The sequence below is a fragment of the Podarcis bocagei genome (genome assembly GCF_964188305.1).
Source record: "Podarcis bocagei genome assembly, chromosome: Z".
NCBI lineage: Eukaryota > Metazoa > Chordata > Lepidosauria > Squamata > Lacertidae > Podarcis > Podarcis bocagei.
In genome coordinates this window covers 14,007,446-14,019,361 of record NC_138140.1, presented here as the reverse complement: position 1 = coordinate 14,019,361, position 11,916 = coordinate 14,007,446, and the positions used below count along the sequence as shown (strand labels likewise).

The following is an 11,916-nucleotide window of genomic DNA, read 5'->3' as shown; positions in this document are numbered from 1 at the left end:
AGCACGCCAAAAACTGACTCACCATTTATAGGGCACCTTAGGTGCTTCACGTTCATACACCCAATATGTTAAGAATTAACACCAGTCCTGTGAGGGAGGCCAGTATTAGTAATCTCTTCGTATTGCAGATGGGGAGGCTGAAACAGAGAGTGGCTTGCCCAAAGGTTGAATGATATGCAGAAGGTGATACAGTGGTGCCTCGCAAGACGAAATTAATCCGTTCCGCGAGTCTCTTCGTCTAGCGGTTTTTTCGTCTTGCGAAGCAACGCTATTAGCGGTTTAGCGCTATTAGCGGTTTAGCGGCTATTAAAGGCTTAGCGGCTTCCCTGGGTCCTAAATGCCATTGGAACGGAGAAGATTGATACAATGAGTGATTTCCGATGAATTTCTAAAGTTTTCCCATTGAGCCAGTGCATAAATACATTTATCAGTGAATCGCTCCCAACTCCTTCTTTCCTGCTCCCAAGAGCTGGGACTCATGATTTTACAGCCTTTAAATGGAATTATGTATTGACAAGACACTGGCTTTTTCTGCCATCTATTAATTCCAACTCTGGGGAGTCCAACTCTCCCTCCCACCCTACCCCCAACACTTTTTCTATGTCATGCTGGAGGAATATGTTGACCTGACTGATATTTTGGGAAATGGTTTGCCCATTTACCCTCTATACAATTGGAGAACTCTCCATTTATAATACTAAACTTGGCATGAGGGTTCCCAGGGTGGGGCGGCAGACCTTATTGCTGTTTGTATGTTGGGTGCCATTTTGAATCAAGATGGCAGACTGAAATTTCAGTTTGGCAAGACTTTGCCCGTTTTGTGGCACATGGTAAACCACAAGTAGAGATATGATCGCGAGATTCAGCTCAGGAGTGCTCAAGGTGTGTGTGTGTGTGGGGGTCTTCATTGATGTTTGGATTTTGGGTGCCATTGTGAATCCTGGACAGTACCTGTGTGTGTGTTATTAGTGTGGGGGGTGTTAGAGGAGAGGTAGTACCTTTGGTGGAGGACACACCATGCTCCTTCGGTGGTAGTTTGTTCTCAGCGAGCCAGCCAGCAAGAAATCATACGGAGTAAGTGAAGTTAACTCTTTATTAGAAGAAACAAGGCCTGCTTGCTCCCTTCATCAGAGCAAGGAGTTAGACGTGCTCTTGCGAGTGGGTCAAGTCTGAGGCCTTCTTCTGACATTAGAGCTGCTGAGGGATAAAAATAATTACGCTCTCCGCAGTCCCAAACATGGTTAGAAGCCTACAGCTTGCTTTATAAACACTTGCTGGGTGTGAACAGAGAGCCAAAACAAACCTCTGTCTTACCTTTCTGGCTCTGAGCTGGAGGAAGATGATGCAGGTGCAGAAACAGGGAAAGATACCACACCCTTGCATCTTTGTCCTTCACCTTACTCCATCTTTCAGTGGTGCAGCAGGCTCTTTGTAGCAAGGGCATGTTCTGGTGAGCACAAATTTTGAATTGGCTACCCAGGTTACACTAGCTTTACAAGCTCGTTATAAGACATTGTAGAAAAATCAGCAATGCTTCTGTTCACTGATTCCTGGAACTTTCTTGAAATGTAGGCTTCAGCTGCAAACATTACTGGAGCAGCGCGTGGGAATGAAAGGCACACCACTTGTTCAGTGCAAGAATCAACCTCAAGAGATGATCCCAGAGTTGGATTATTTTCTACGACATGTCATGGGTGTTTAGAGTAAGATGCATCACCAAACCTCTTAAATCCGACATTATTTTTGCATTCAGGTACCTCAAAGCGACTTACATAATAAAGCAAACTGAGGGTGTGAACACACTACATTGTTAAAGCAGACAATTCCCCCTCACGACAAAAGAATGTTGGGAACTATGGTCTGTTAAGGGTTTGGGGAACTTGAAGGTGGGAAATGTAATTTAAATTTATGTTGCATATGCAACCAGGTTGCACAAATGCCACACATTTAAAGCACATTCCCCTCAAAGTACCCTGGGCACTTTAGTTTAAAGGTGCTTGGAACTGTAGCCCAATGAGGGGTACACTATGATTTCCAGGGTTCTTTGGGGGGGAAAGATGCATGCTTTAAACGTATGATGTGTATGCAGCCAACCGGGGAACTTAAGTTTAAGGGTGCTGGGAAATGTAGCTCCACGATGAACAAGCTACGATTCCCAGGATCCTTTGGGGGAGGGAAGCATGTACTTTGAATGTGACTTAAGTGACTGGGAAGTCAACGAGGAGGAACTAAAATGGGTTATGATACACTGGGCCCAACATATTGGACACGATATATATGGAGGAGTGAGAAAGGCTGTGGAAGGAGGACATAAGATTCACTGCATGCTATAATCTTAGAGAAAATGTGATGAAGATGATGGAAGCTAAAGCTGTTAAGAAGCTTAATATGGAGTCTAAATGGCCGAGATACTGGGAAATTCTGGAACATGAAGGGGACAGACTGAAATTGCAGAGTTTTGAGAAATTAAAAGGGAAAGTGAGAGACTGGCTTCACTATTATCAAATAATGGAGCTTTTTAAGATGGACAGGAAAATTGGCTTCCAGGTGGAAAAATCGAAATTGGAGAGTGAGTTGTTAGAATCCAGTACTAAAAATTTGTCAAAAATGTATAATTTGCTGCTGAAATGGAATACACAAGATGAAACAGTTAAATCGGCCATGATTAAGTGGGCACAGGACATTGGTCATAACATTATGTTTGCTGACTGGGAATGGTTGTGGAACACCGGTATAAAATTTACGGCATGTAATGCCTTAAAGGAAAATATTATGAAAATGATCTACAGGTGGTACATGACCCCAGTCAAGCTAGCAAAAATCTACCATTTGCCTGACAATAAGTGTTGGAAATGTAAAGAAATTGAAGGTACTTTCTATCACCTTTGGTGGACGTGCCCGAAGATTAAGGCTTTCAGGGAAATGATATATAATGAAATGAAAAAGGTACTTAAATGTACTTTCCCTAAGAAGCCAGAGGCCTTTCTCTTGGGCATTGTCGGCCAATTGGTGCCAAAGAAAGACAGAATTTTTTTTATGTACGCTACGACAGCAGCAAGAGTACTCATCGCAAAGTATTGGAAGACACAAGATCTACCCACCGTGGAAGAATGGCAGATGAAAGTGATGGACTATATGACACTGGCTGAGATGACTGGCAGAATCCATGATCAGAGGAAAGAGACGACGGAAGAGGACTGGAAGAAATTCAAAATTTATCTTAAGAACTATTATAAAATTGATGAATGTTGAAATGCCGAGGTGTTGAGAGAAAAAGGAATACAGTGACATAAGATTAAGTTAAAGAAAAGATTAAGAGGACACATATTTGATAAAATTGCTTAGAAGTTGCTAAAATAATTTGGTAAATTGGGATGCAGAAAGGGGAGGTATGGGGGAGTCCGAGAAACGAAGGTTATGGAAAAGAGGTTATGAAATTATACATGTTTGTTTGTCTTTTTACTTGTTTGTATTGTTTAAAAATTGTTGTAAAACCAATAAAAAAATTTATAAAAAAGAAAAAGGTATTTAAATATACCTTCCCGAAGAAACCAGAGGCCTTTCTCTTGGGTATTGTCGACCAGGGGGTGTTAAATAAGGATAAAACTTTTTTTATGTATGCTACAACAGCAGCAAGAATACTCATCGCAAAGTACTGGAAGACACAAGATCTACCCACCTTGGAAGAATGGCAGAAGAAGGTGATGGACTACATGGGTTTGGCAGAAATGACGAGCAGAATCCGAAACCAGGGAAGAGAAACAGCGGAAGAAGATTGGAAAAAATTTAAGGACTATTTAAAGAAGTATTGCAAAATTAATGAGTGTTAAAATGATGTTGGATTAGAAAATAATCAGTTACTAGCGGTAACGGATAAGCTAAGGAGAATAAGTAAGATTAAATTCAAGTTAAAAGAAGGGAAGGATTTGCTGAATAATTGATTAGAAATTGGAATACAGAAAGGGGAAGTATGAGGAAGTCGGGGAAGTAAATTATAAGAAAATAAGATTTTGAAATTGTACCTGTTTTTTGTTTGTTGTGTTTATTGTATTGTCTTGTTTTGTTTTTGTTGTTATAAAAATTATGGAAACTCTAATAAAAAAATTATTTTTTAAAAAAGAAAATGTGATGAAGATGTTATACAGGTGGTACCTAACCCCGGCCAAATTGGACAAGATGTACAAAAACAGTTCAGATGTTTCTTGGAGAGGCAAAAGTGTGGTTGGTACCTTTATACACATGTGGTAGGAATGCAAGAGGATAAAAGAATTCTGGGATATAATTTCTAAGAAGAAGAAGAAGAAGAAGAAGAAGAAGAAGAAGAAGAAGAAGAAGAAGAGGAGTTTGGATTTGATATCCCGCTTTGTCACTACCCTAGGGAGTCTCAAAGCGGCTAACATTCTCCTTTCCCTTCCTCCCCCACAACAAACACTCTGTGAGGTGAGTGGGGCTGAGAGACTTCAGAGAAGTGTGACTAGCCCAAGGTCACCCAGCAGCTGCATGTGGAGGAGCGGAGACCGAACCCGGTTCCCCAGATTACCGCTCCTAATCACAACACCACACTGGCTCTTTACTCTTTACTCTAAAATTTAAAAGATCTTCAAACTCTCATTTCCAAAAAAAAAACCTGAATCCTTCCTGTTAGGTATTATGTCCATGGAAATTAAGAAAAACCACAGACCACTTTTTATGTATGAAACCACAGCAGCCAGGATTTTAGTAGCAAGGAATTGGAAAGGTGATGTTATAAGTTCTATAACAGTGATATCATCCCCACAAAAACGGACTGGCAAGCAAAAATGATAGAAGATCTACAACTTGCCAGAACAACAGGGAGAATAAGAGGAAATTCAATACCAAAAGTTAATCAAGATCGGATAACATTTAAGGAAGATCTTAAAAATGAGTGGCAACGTTAATCTCCTGACAGACCTAGAATGAATCTTGGAATATGGAGAATGTACATAGTAAAAGTTTATGGGTATTAAACGAGAAGGCTAAATAAGAAGAAAGAAATGTGTTTTGCCAGACCAAGTGTAAATAGCACAATGAGAAGATTCGGAAGTTAGCTACCTGCGCCTTCCTCGCCTTCTCTTCCTTCCCTCGATCTCCTCAGACGCGTCCCTTCTTCGCCCGGCGAGCGGAGGCGCCACCTCATTGGCCAGCATCGAGCGAGCGTCACCCGCCCTCCCGCCTCCCTCTCCCAGAAACCAGCTTCCCATTGGTCCAGCCGTGTCCCCTCCCTTTCCGTCAAACTTAAGAGTCCCGCCGCCAAATTCGCGGCAGCGGCAGCAACAGCTGATCGCTGGCGTCCCCGTGCACGCGTTTCTTCCCTCCGCGTGGAAGTTTGGCCCGTTTGGGGACCGCGAATGCCGCCGGCCGCTTTGGCTTGCTAGTTTCGCTTCTGCAGCCCAGCGCTTGAGCCATGGCCGAGAAATTGCAGCCGCGCACTTTGCGGCTCTCGCCTCCCGGCTTGGGCTTAGTCGAGGGGCGCGGGGAGCGAGGGGCCGTCAGGATGTTGGGGGACATGGATGAAGAAGACGAGGCCTTCCAGCTTCCGACGGGAGGGTGAGAATGCGGCGCCTCTCTGCGTGGGGGGAGATGCGGGGTGTGCGGGTGTCTTTGGGTCCGCGTGAGGGGGCGGGGCTGTGTGAGGGGACCATAGCTGTGTGGGGGGCTGGGTCTGCATGTGGGACTAGAGCTGTATGTGGGCCTGGGGCAGTATGTGGGGTTGGGGCAGCATGTGGGGTTGGGGCAGCATGTGGGATAGAGCTGTATGTGAGGCTGGGGCAGCATGTGGGACTAGAGCTGTGTGTGGGGCTGGGGCTGCATGTGGGGTTGGGGCAGCATGTGGGGTTGGGGCTGCATGTGGGACCATAGCTGTGTGTGGGGCTGGGGCAGCATGTGGGGTTGGGGCAGCATGTGGGACCATAGCTGTGTGTGGGGCTGGGGCAGCATGTGGGGTTGGGGCAGCATGTGGGGCTGGGGTGGGTGGGTGGAGGCTTACGAAGGGTGATTCCGAGCACATGCAGAGGGGTTTGTCTGCAAATACGTGCTGTTAGGCGCTGAGAGAGAGGCGAAGTTCAGCTGAGCTAGGCGTCTTTGAGCCAGCAAGGTTCCTTCTCTCTTTTTCTCTCTTTTTCCTTCTTTCTGTCTCTCTGCCTCACAGCGTTGCTGGTGAGGATGAAATGGGCGGGGTTTCGGACAGCTAAGGATGAATTGGGAAGCGCTGGGTTGCATCCGACTAAGCTATGCGTTGGTTACGCCCGCCCATTTCAGTGGACCAACTCTGAGCTGAAACCGAAGTGCCTTGTGTTTTCACTGTTTCTTACATGCTTAGCTTTGGAGCTAAAAAGTTTGCCTCTCATGATGATTGGGTGCGGGAGGCAGGGACCCTGCTGCAGAAATAGTAACCTCCGCAACCCCAGACCCCTACACCACTGGTGATGGGAGTGCACTTGCTCTACAATCCAGAGGGCCAAAGGAACCCCACACCTTTTGTAGAGTGAGGGAATACATTATGTTTTAGTAGTGGTTTGGGAGTAGGAAGTTCAGCCCAAGGGTTAATGGGGAAAGGAGCATTTTTCTTAAAAAGCAAGACTTATTGGGGAGTAGACTCCACTGAATTCAACTGAACTTCCCCATGAATGTACATAGGGTTGATTTGCATACAAATGCCTGTTGCCTGTGCTGTGGTGAAATATTTTCCCTTTTCCTAATTCTAGCTTTCTGTTTCCACTTCTTCTGTGCTGATGTTACACTGAGAGAGAGTCACAAAGTGAGCTTCATCTCCAAGTGGGGGTCTGCACCCTGATCGCCCAGGTCACAATTTGGCATTCTAACTCCTGCCCTAAAGTGGGTGCCAGTAACAGGACTGAATGGAGGTGTTTTGTGGTCTTAGATTCCTTCTACAAAAGGAACCCTAAGAAAGATTTCTAGTGCCCTTTACACTGTGACATTTTAGGTGTTCAAAATAAGGGCACTGCAGTGCTGCTTTTGGCAACGCTGGCAGTGAGCAAAGGTCAGAGTGACATATAGCCAGTGGGAGTTGTAGTTCAGAAATTTATGGAGAACTGCAGATGCCCCCCCCAAATATTCAAAATATAGTCCGGCCCCCCACAAGGTCTGAGGGACAGTGGACTGGCCCCCCTGCTTAAAAAGTTTACTGGCCCCCGATCTATGTCTTCCCAGAATGTCACTCTCCCCAGAAGGAGAAGCGAAGCTCACAATCTCTGTTCCGCTCGCTTCTTTTGGGAGCCCCTCAAACATGCATGTTGCCACTTGTGGTTTTTCTCTAGCTGTTTGGGGTGCTGTCAGGCATTTAAAATGGGCACTTCACCCCTTGGATATTTTTGCTTGCTGTTCAGTATAGCATGGAGTTTGGGTCTAAGGCTGGAGATTTAATGTTTGAAGATACTTGACCTTGGTATGTGTGTGTTGTTTCTTTCTTTGTTTTAATCTGCAAGTTTCTAGCTCTCAGGAGTGCGGGGAAGTGGGCTAGGATGTGTTGTAACTGGTAAGTTTCTGCTTCCAAAACAACCCTGAGATGAGATACTTCTGAATGTCTGTAGGGAAAACCACTTGTGTTCAGCCAGGTTTATTCCCTCTCCCCACCTTCCTGGCAATGAATCTCCGTATGTGGGGAAAGGTAAGCCGCAAGGGCAGGGTTGTATCTTTGCAATACAATAGTACCTCGGGTTACATACGCTTCAGGTTACAGACTCCACTAACCCAGAAATAGTACCTCAGATTGAGAACAGAAATCGTGCTCCGGTGGCGTGGCAGCAGCAGGAGGCCCCATTAGCTAAAATGGTGCTTCAGGTTAAGAACAGTTTCAGGTTAAGAACGGACCTCTTCAACAAATTAAGTACTTAACCCGAGGTACCACTGTAATGGATACCTTTTAAATTTTTGTTTTGTTTACAATGTCTTCCGGACATCTGTTCCAAAACCAAAGCATTCCAAAACCAAGGCGTACTTTCCTATAGAAAGTAATGCAAAATGGATTAATCCATTCCAGACAATTAAAAACAACCCCCAGAATAGCAATTTAGAATGAAAATGACTATCTAATTATACTATTGATCCATAAAATGAAAGCAATAGACCAGGCTGCTATCTGCTAACCAGTATTAAAAACTGGCAGTGATTTACCCATTGCCATTGGAGGGATGAGTGCACGGGGTGTGTGATGGGGGAGTTCCAGTGGTGGGGGGGGGATGGAAAGGAAGGCAAAAGTCATCTCTCTGAGGAGCAAGTTGGCTTCTCTTCCTCCCCCCATGCCAGCCTTTCTGGATCCATCCCCCCACCCACCCAACCCGCCACTTGGGTGTGTGAAGAACTCTTACTGCAGTGGTGGCACCAGCATCCTGTCACGGCAGTCACTTCTGGGTGTGGATCGGTGGCAGCGAAAGCGGAGAAGGCGAAGTCGCTACATCATTAACGACACCCTTCTCTGCTTCCAGATTTCACTGCTGGCACCAACTGAGGGAAGGCCGTGCCGAGCAGACAGGGGGTGTCGCTGCCACCCTCTGGGCCCCTCTGCCACCACTGTCCTTGCAGCATCAGCCACTCCCTCCTCCGCTTTTGGGTGTCGCCCAGTGGCTGGTGCAGCTGGTGCTGAATAAGGGAAGCCCAGGTCAGGCAGCAAACAAGCAGGCAATGGAATTGTGGCACTCAAAACAAAAGTGCAACCCCCCCCCCCCGAAGTACGTCCAGATGCCAAAAAAAGTTTGAAAACCTGAACACTCATTTCCGGGTTTGAAGCATTCGGGTTCCAAGTAGTTTGTGAACTAAGCTGTTCAAAAACCAAGGTACCACTGTACTAGGTTCTATAAAAGCTTGGGTGCAATAATTGGGCAACAGCCTTTTCAGTTTTAGGGACTTTGTAGTTTAGACAAAAAGCAAGTAAGAGATAATATGATAGAAGTTTATCAAATTAGGCATGCCACAGAGAAAGTGGATAGGGAACAGTTTCTCTCCCTCTTGTGAACATCCGATGAAGCTGAATATTGGAAGACCTTCAGGAAAGGCAAAAGAAAGTACTTTCTCACACCATGCACAGTTAAACTACAGAACTCTCGCGCAGGAGGCAGGAATGGCCACCAACTTGGGTGACTTTAAAAGAGGATTAGAAAAATTCAGGGAGGAGAAGGCTAGCAATGTTTTGTCACCGTGGCTGTGCTCACCAAGTTGGTGGCAGCAGGGCTTCTGAACAACTGTTGCTGGAGACCACAGGAGGGGAGAGGCCTCTTGTGCCTGGGTTCTATTGGCTACTGTAAGAACAGAATGCTGGACTCGCTGGGCCTTTGGCCAGATCCTGCAGGCTTTTCTTTTGTTCTGAAGAGAGGTTATAGAAACTAATAGGAAAAGGAAGGGATTGTCTCCAACTAAGTTCTGCTTAGAGAAGACCCACAATGCGTCTACTCCTTTAGTTGTGTGCATTAATTTCTTATGACAGCTCTGCCAGGCTGGTTACCCCCAAGAGAGACTGGGCAAAGCTCCCCTCGGCAAGCACCCCTAAGTGGGGTGGCCAACATCCTAATCCCTAACAGGATTCTAGTTTTTGAATCCATTACCCTCTGGTCTTTGGGGAAGGCTGCAACAAAATCGCCAACCTGCAGTTGGCTTGCAGATACATGTCTTGTTCTGTTCCCACCCGCTTGCCTCTCTCTGTGAATGAAGTGAATGGTTACTTTTCTCTCTGCCCAGGACCAGGCTGGCCTCTCTCTTTGGACAGGATCAGACAACTACAGAATCTGGAAATGTGCTCTTCCAATACATGCCACCCAAGCAGCCTAAAAAAGGTCATCCAGCTACCGGTAAGTAAACTGTTCACAATGCCCAGGAACATAAAGACGAGCCCTTATGGACCATCTAGTCCAACCTTTGGTTCTGAAGCTCCACAGAATCAACTGGGTTGGTCAACTCCCGAGTAGCGCTGGGGAGAGACCCCTGACCTGGGCCCCCAGAAAGGTGCTGGTGGTCTGTATTCACCACACTGGGGTAGATGGACCCAGTGGTTTGACGCCATACAAGGCAACTTCCTGTTTTTCATTAATCTGAGCAACTGGCTTGGTCCCAAGACAAGGGAGCTAACTTGGCATGATATTTGCAAGCAATGCTCTGTTTGCAACAGAGCACTTACCCTTCTCATGTGCTGCTCCAGCTGCAGGTCTGTCTACCCAGAAGCATCCTCCTGCAGCTGCTCCTGCGGCCGCTGCTGCTCCTGCGCCCACTGCAGCAGTTCAGTCAGTCTTCTTTGCTACAGCTGTTCATGCATATTTGTTGTGAGTACTACAGTAGAGGGGATGAGCTGCAGTGTGTTCTTGCTACCCAAGTCCTGTGCTCACATCTTTTGCAATCATCTCTCCATCTTGCCTGGCTTCTTTGGAAAGAGGGGGAACTGAACAACAGTTGGGGGTGGTCGATTAGGGTGAATGAGGCACTGCCAACTCAACCTCAGCCTGGCCCCACCTGCCCGTTGTTTTTTTACTTCCAGCCAATCAGGCTGTGGATATCATTGACTCTGGCTCAATGTGCTGGCTCAATTGCCTTATGCCATGCCAGTGAAAGCAGGTCCAGTAGGATGCCACCCCCTCATTCTGCCCTCAGCTGTCTCCCACCTGCCTGCCTTCTTACGTCCAACCGATCCAGAGGGCAGGACTTCCTGTCAGCTTCCTCTTCCCCCTCAGTCTCCATGCTGCCATGGTAGAGCACAGCAGGGAGGAGGATGGGGACAGCCCTAGACTTAGCTGGCCCTTCTTGTCGTTGGCTCTGGTGCCACCTAGAGTTGGGCTCCCTGCATTCACCCCATTGAGGCACCAGCCAACACTGAACTGAACTGAGGATAGAGACCTCCTGGGATGAGGAGCTTGTGGGCTGATAAAATGTTGCTGGGCTGCTACCGCCCGCCCCCCACATCGCCCCTCACTGTTGGCCAGATGGCCTGGGCTAATGGGAGTTAAACAACCCCTGGGAAGTCTTTGTAAAGAGCTGCTTAATATAACCCATGGGGTTGGCATGGTGGCAACAATTGTGGGAAGCTAAGAGGTGTTCTCTTCTCATTCCAGTACCAATGGGAAATATGTGAAACATGGCAAGTATGGAGCAGCTGTAGTGGGCAGCAATGCAACCAAGGAGGTAAGAGGAGGAGGTGTGGTGTCTTGAAGTAGCCTGGCTTTCTGCCAACCTGCTGTCCTCCAGATGTTTGGGACTACAGCTGCTGTTGGTCCTAAACATCTGGAGGATAACAGGTTGATGTAGGTTGGGCTAAGGAAATGCTTCCCTTTGTCTGAATCCTGGTTTCCTGATGGTGTCTTACTCTGGAAAAAGCAAAGGTGCTGTTTTGGCTCCTGTCTCTTTCTGCCTCATCAGCTCACAAGGGTTATAGCTCCCATCTTTCTTATTCTGACCTCACTTCTCTACAAAAAGTATTCTCAGCAGGGAAGGGGCTGTCACACAGCAACACAGCATCCACTTTGCAGACAGAAGCTCCCAAATCCAATTGCTAGCTCCTCTGGGTAGGGCTGGGGACACTGCTGCCGGTCAGAGTAGGCAGTCCTGAGCTAGAGAGACCAGTGGTTTGATTCAGTCCAAGGCCCTGTGCTCTTATGTAACTAGAACCATGTGGACTAGAATCTTGACAAAAGAAGGGCCTAGGGGGTATTGTGTGCGGAGTGGATAGAGGGAGGTGAGACAGTAACTTTGTCGTGGCTTGAAAAATCAATAAACGTTCCCACCACACTCAAAAAAGGAAGGGGGTTTCAGCAGCTTATGTTGGAAAAGGGATTCAGTTTTTCCAGCCTCTGTCCTTTCAGCTCAGTCAGTAGCTCTTCAGTGGTTTGTTCTGCCCCACTTTGCTGTGAAAGGATTCACAGGTGTTTTACAAGCAACAGATAAAATATGTCAGGAAAC

At 46.6% G+C, this 11,916-nt stretch overlaps 1 protein-coding gene across 1 annotated transcript in view; it reads left to right on the top strand.

The window, feature by feature from the left end:
* Nucleotides 1–5,285: 5,285 nt before the first annotated feature.
* Nucleotides 5,286–11,916, top strand: part of LOC308578689 (FK506-binding protein 15-like) — a gene marked incomplete at its 3' end in the record, with an annotated part of 28,009 nt that continues 21,378 nt past the window's right edge. The window contains exons 1-4 of the mRNA XM_081179161.1: nucleotides 5,286–5,568; nucleotides 9,712–9,821; nucleotides 10,169–10,289; nucleotides 11,073–11,142. Coding sequence (XP_081035287.1) covers nucleotides 5,426–5,568; nucleotides 9,712–9,821; nucleotides 10,169–10,289; nucleotides 11,073–11,142 — 444 coding nt within the window. The 5' untranslated portion in view covers nucleotides 5,286–5,425. The remainder of the gene's footprint in view (nucleotides 5,569–9,711; nucleotides 9,822–10,168; nucleotides 10,290–11,072; nucleotides 11,143–11,916) is intronic.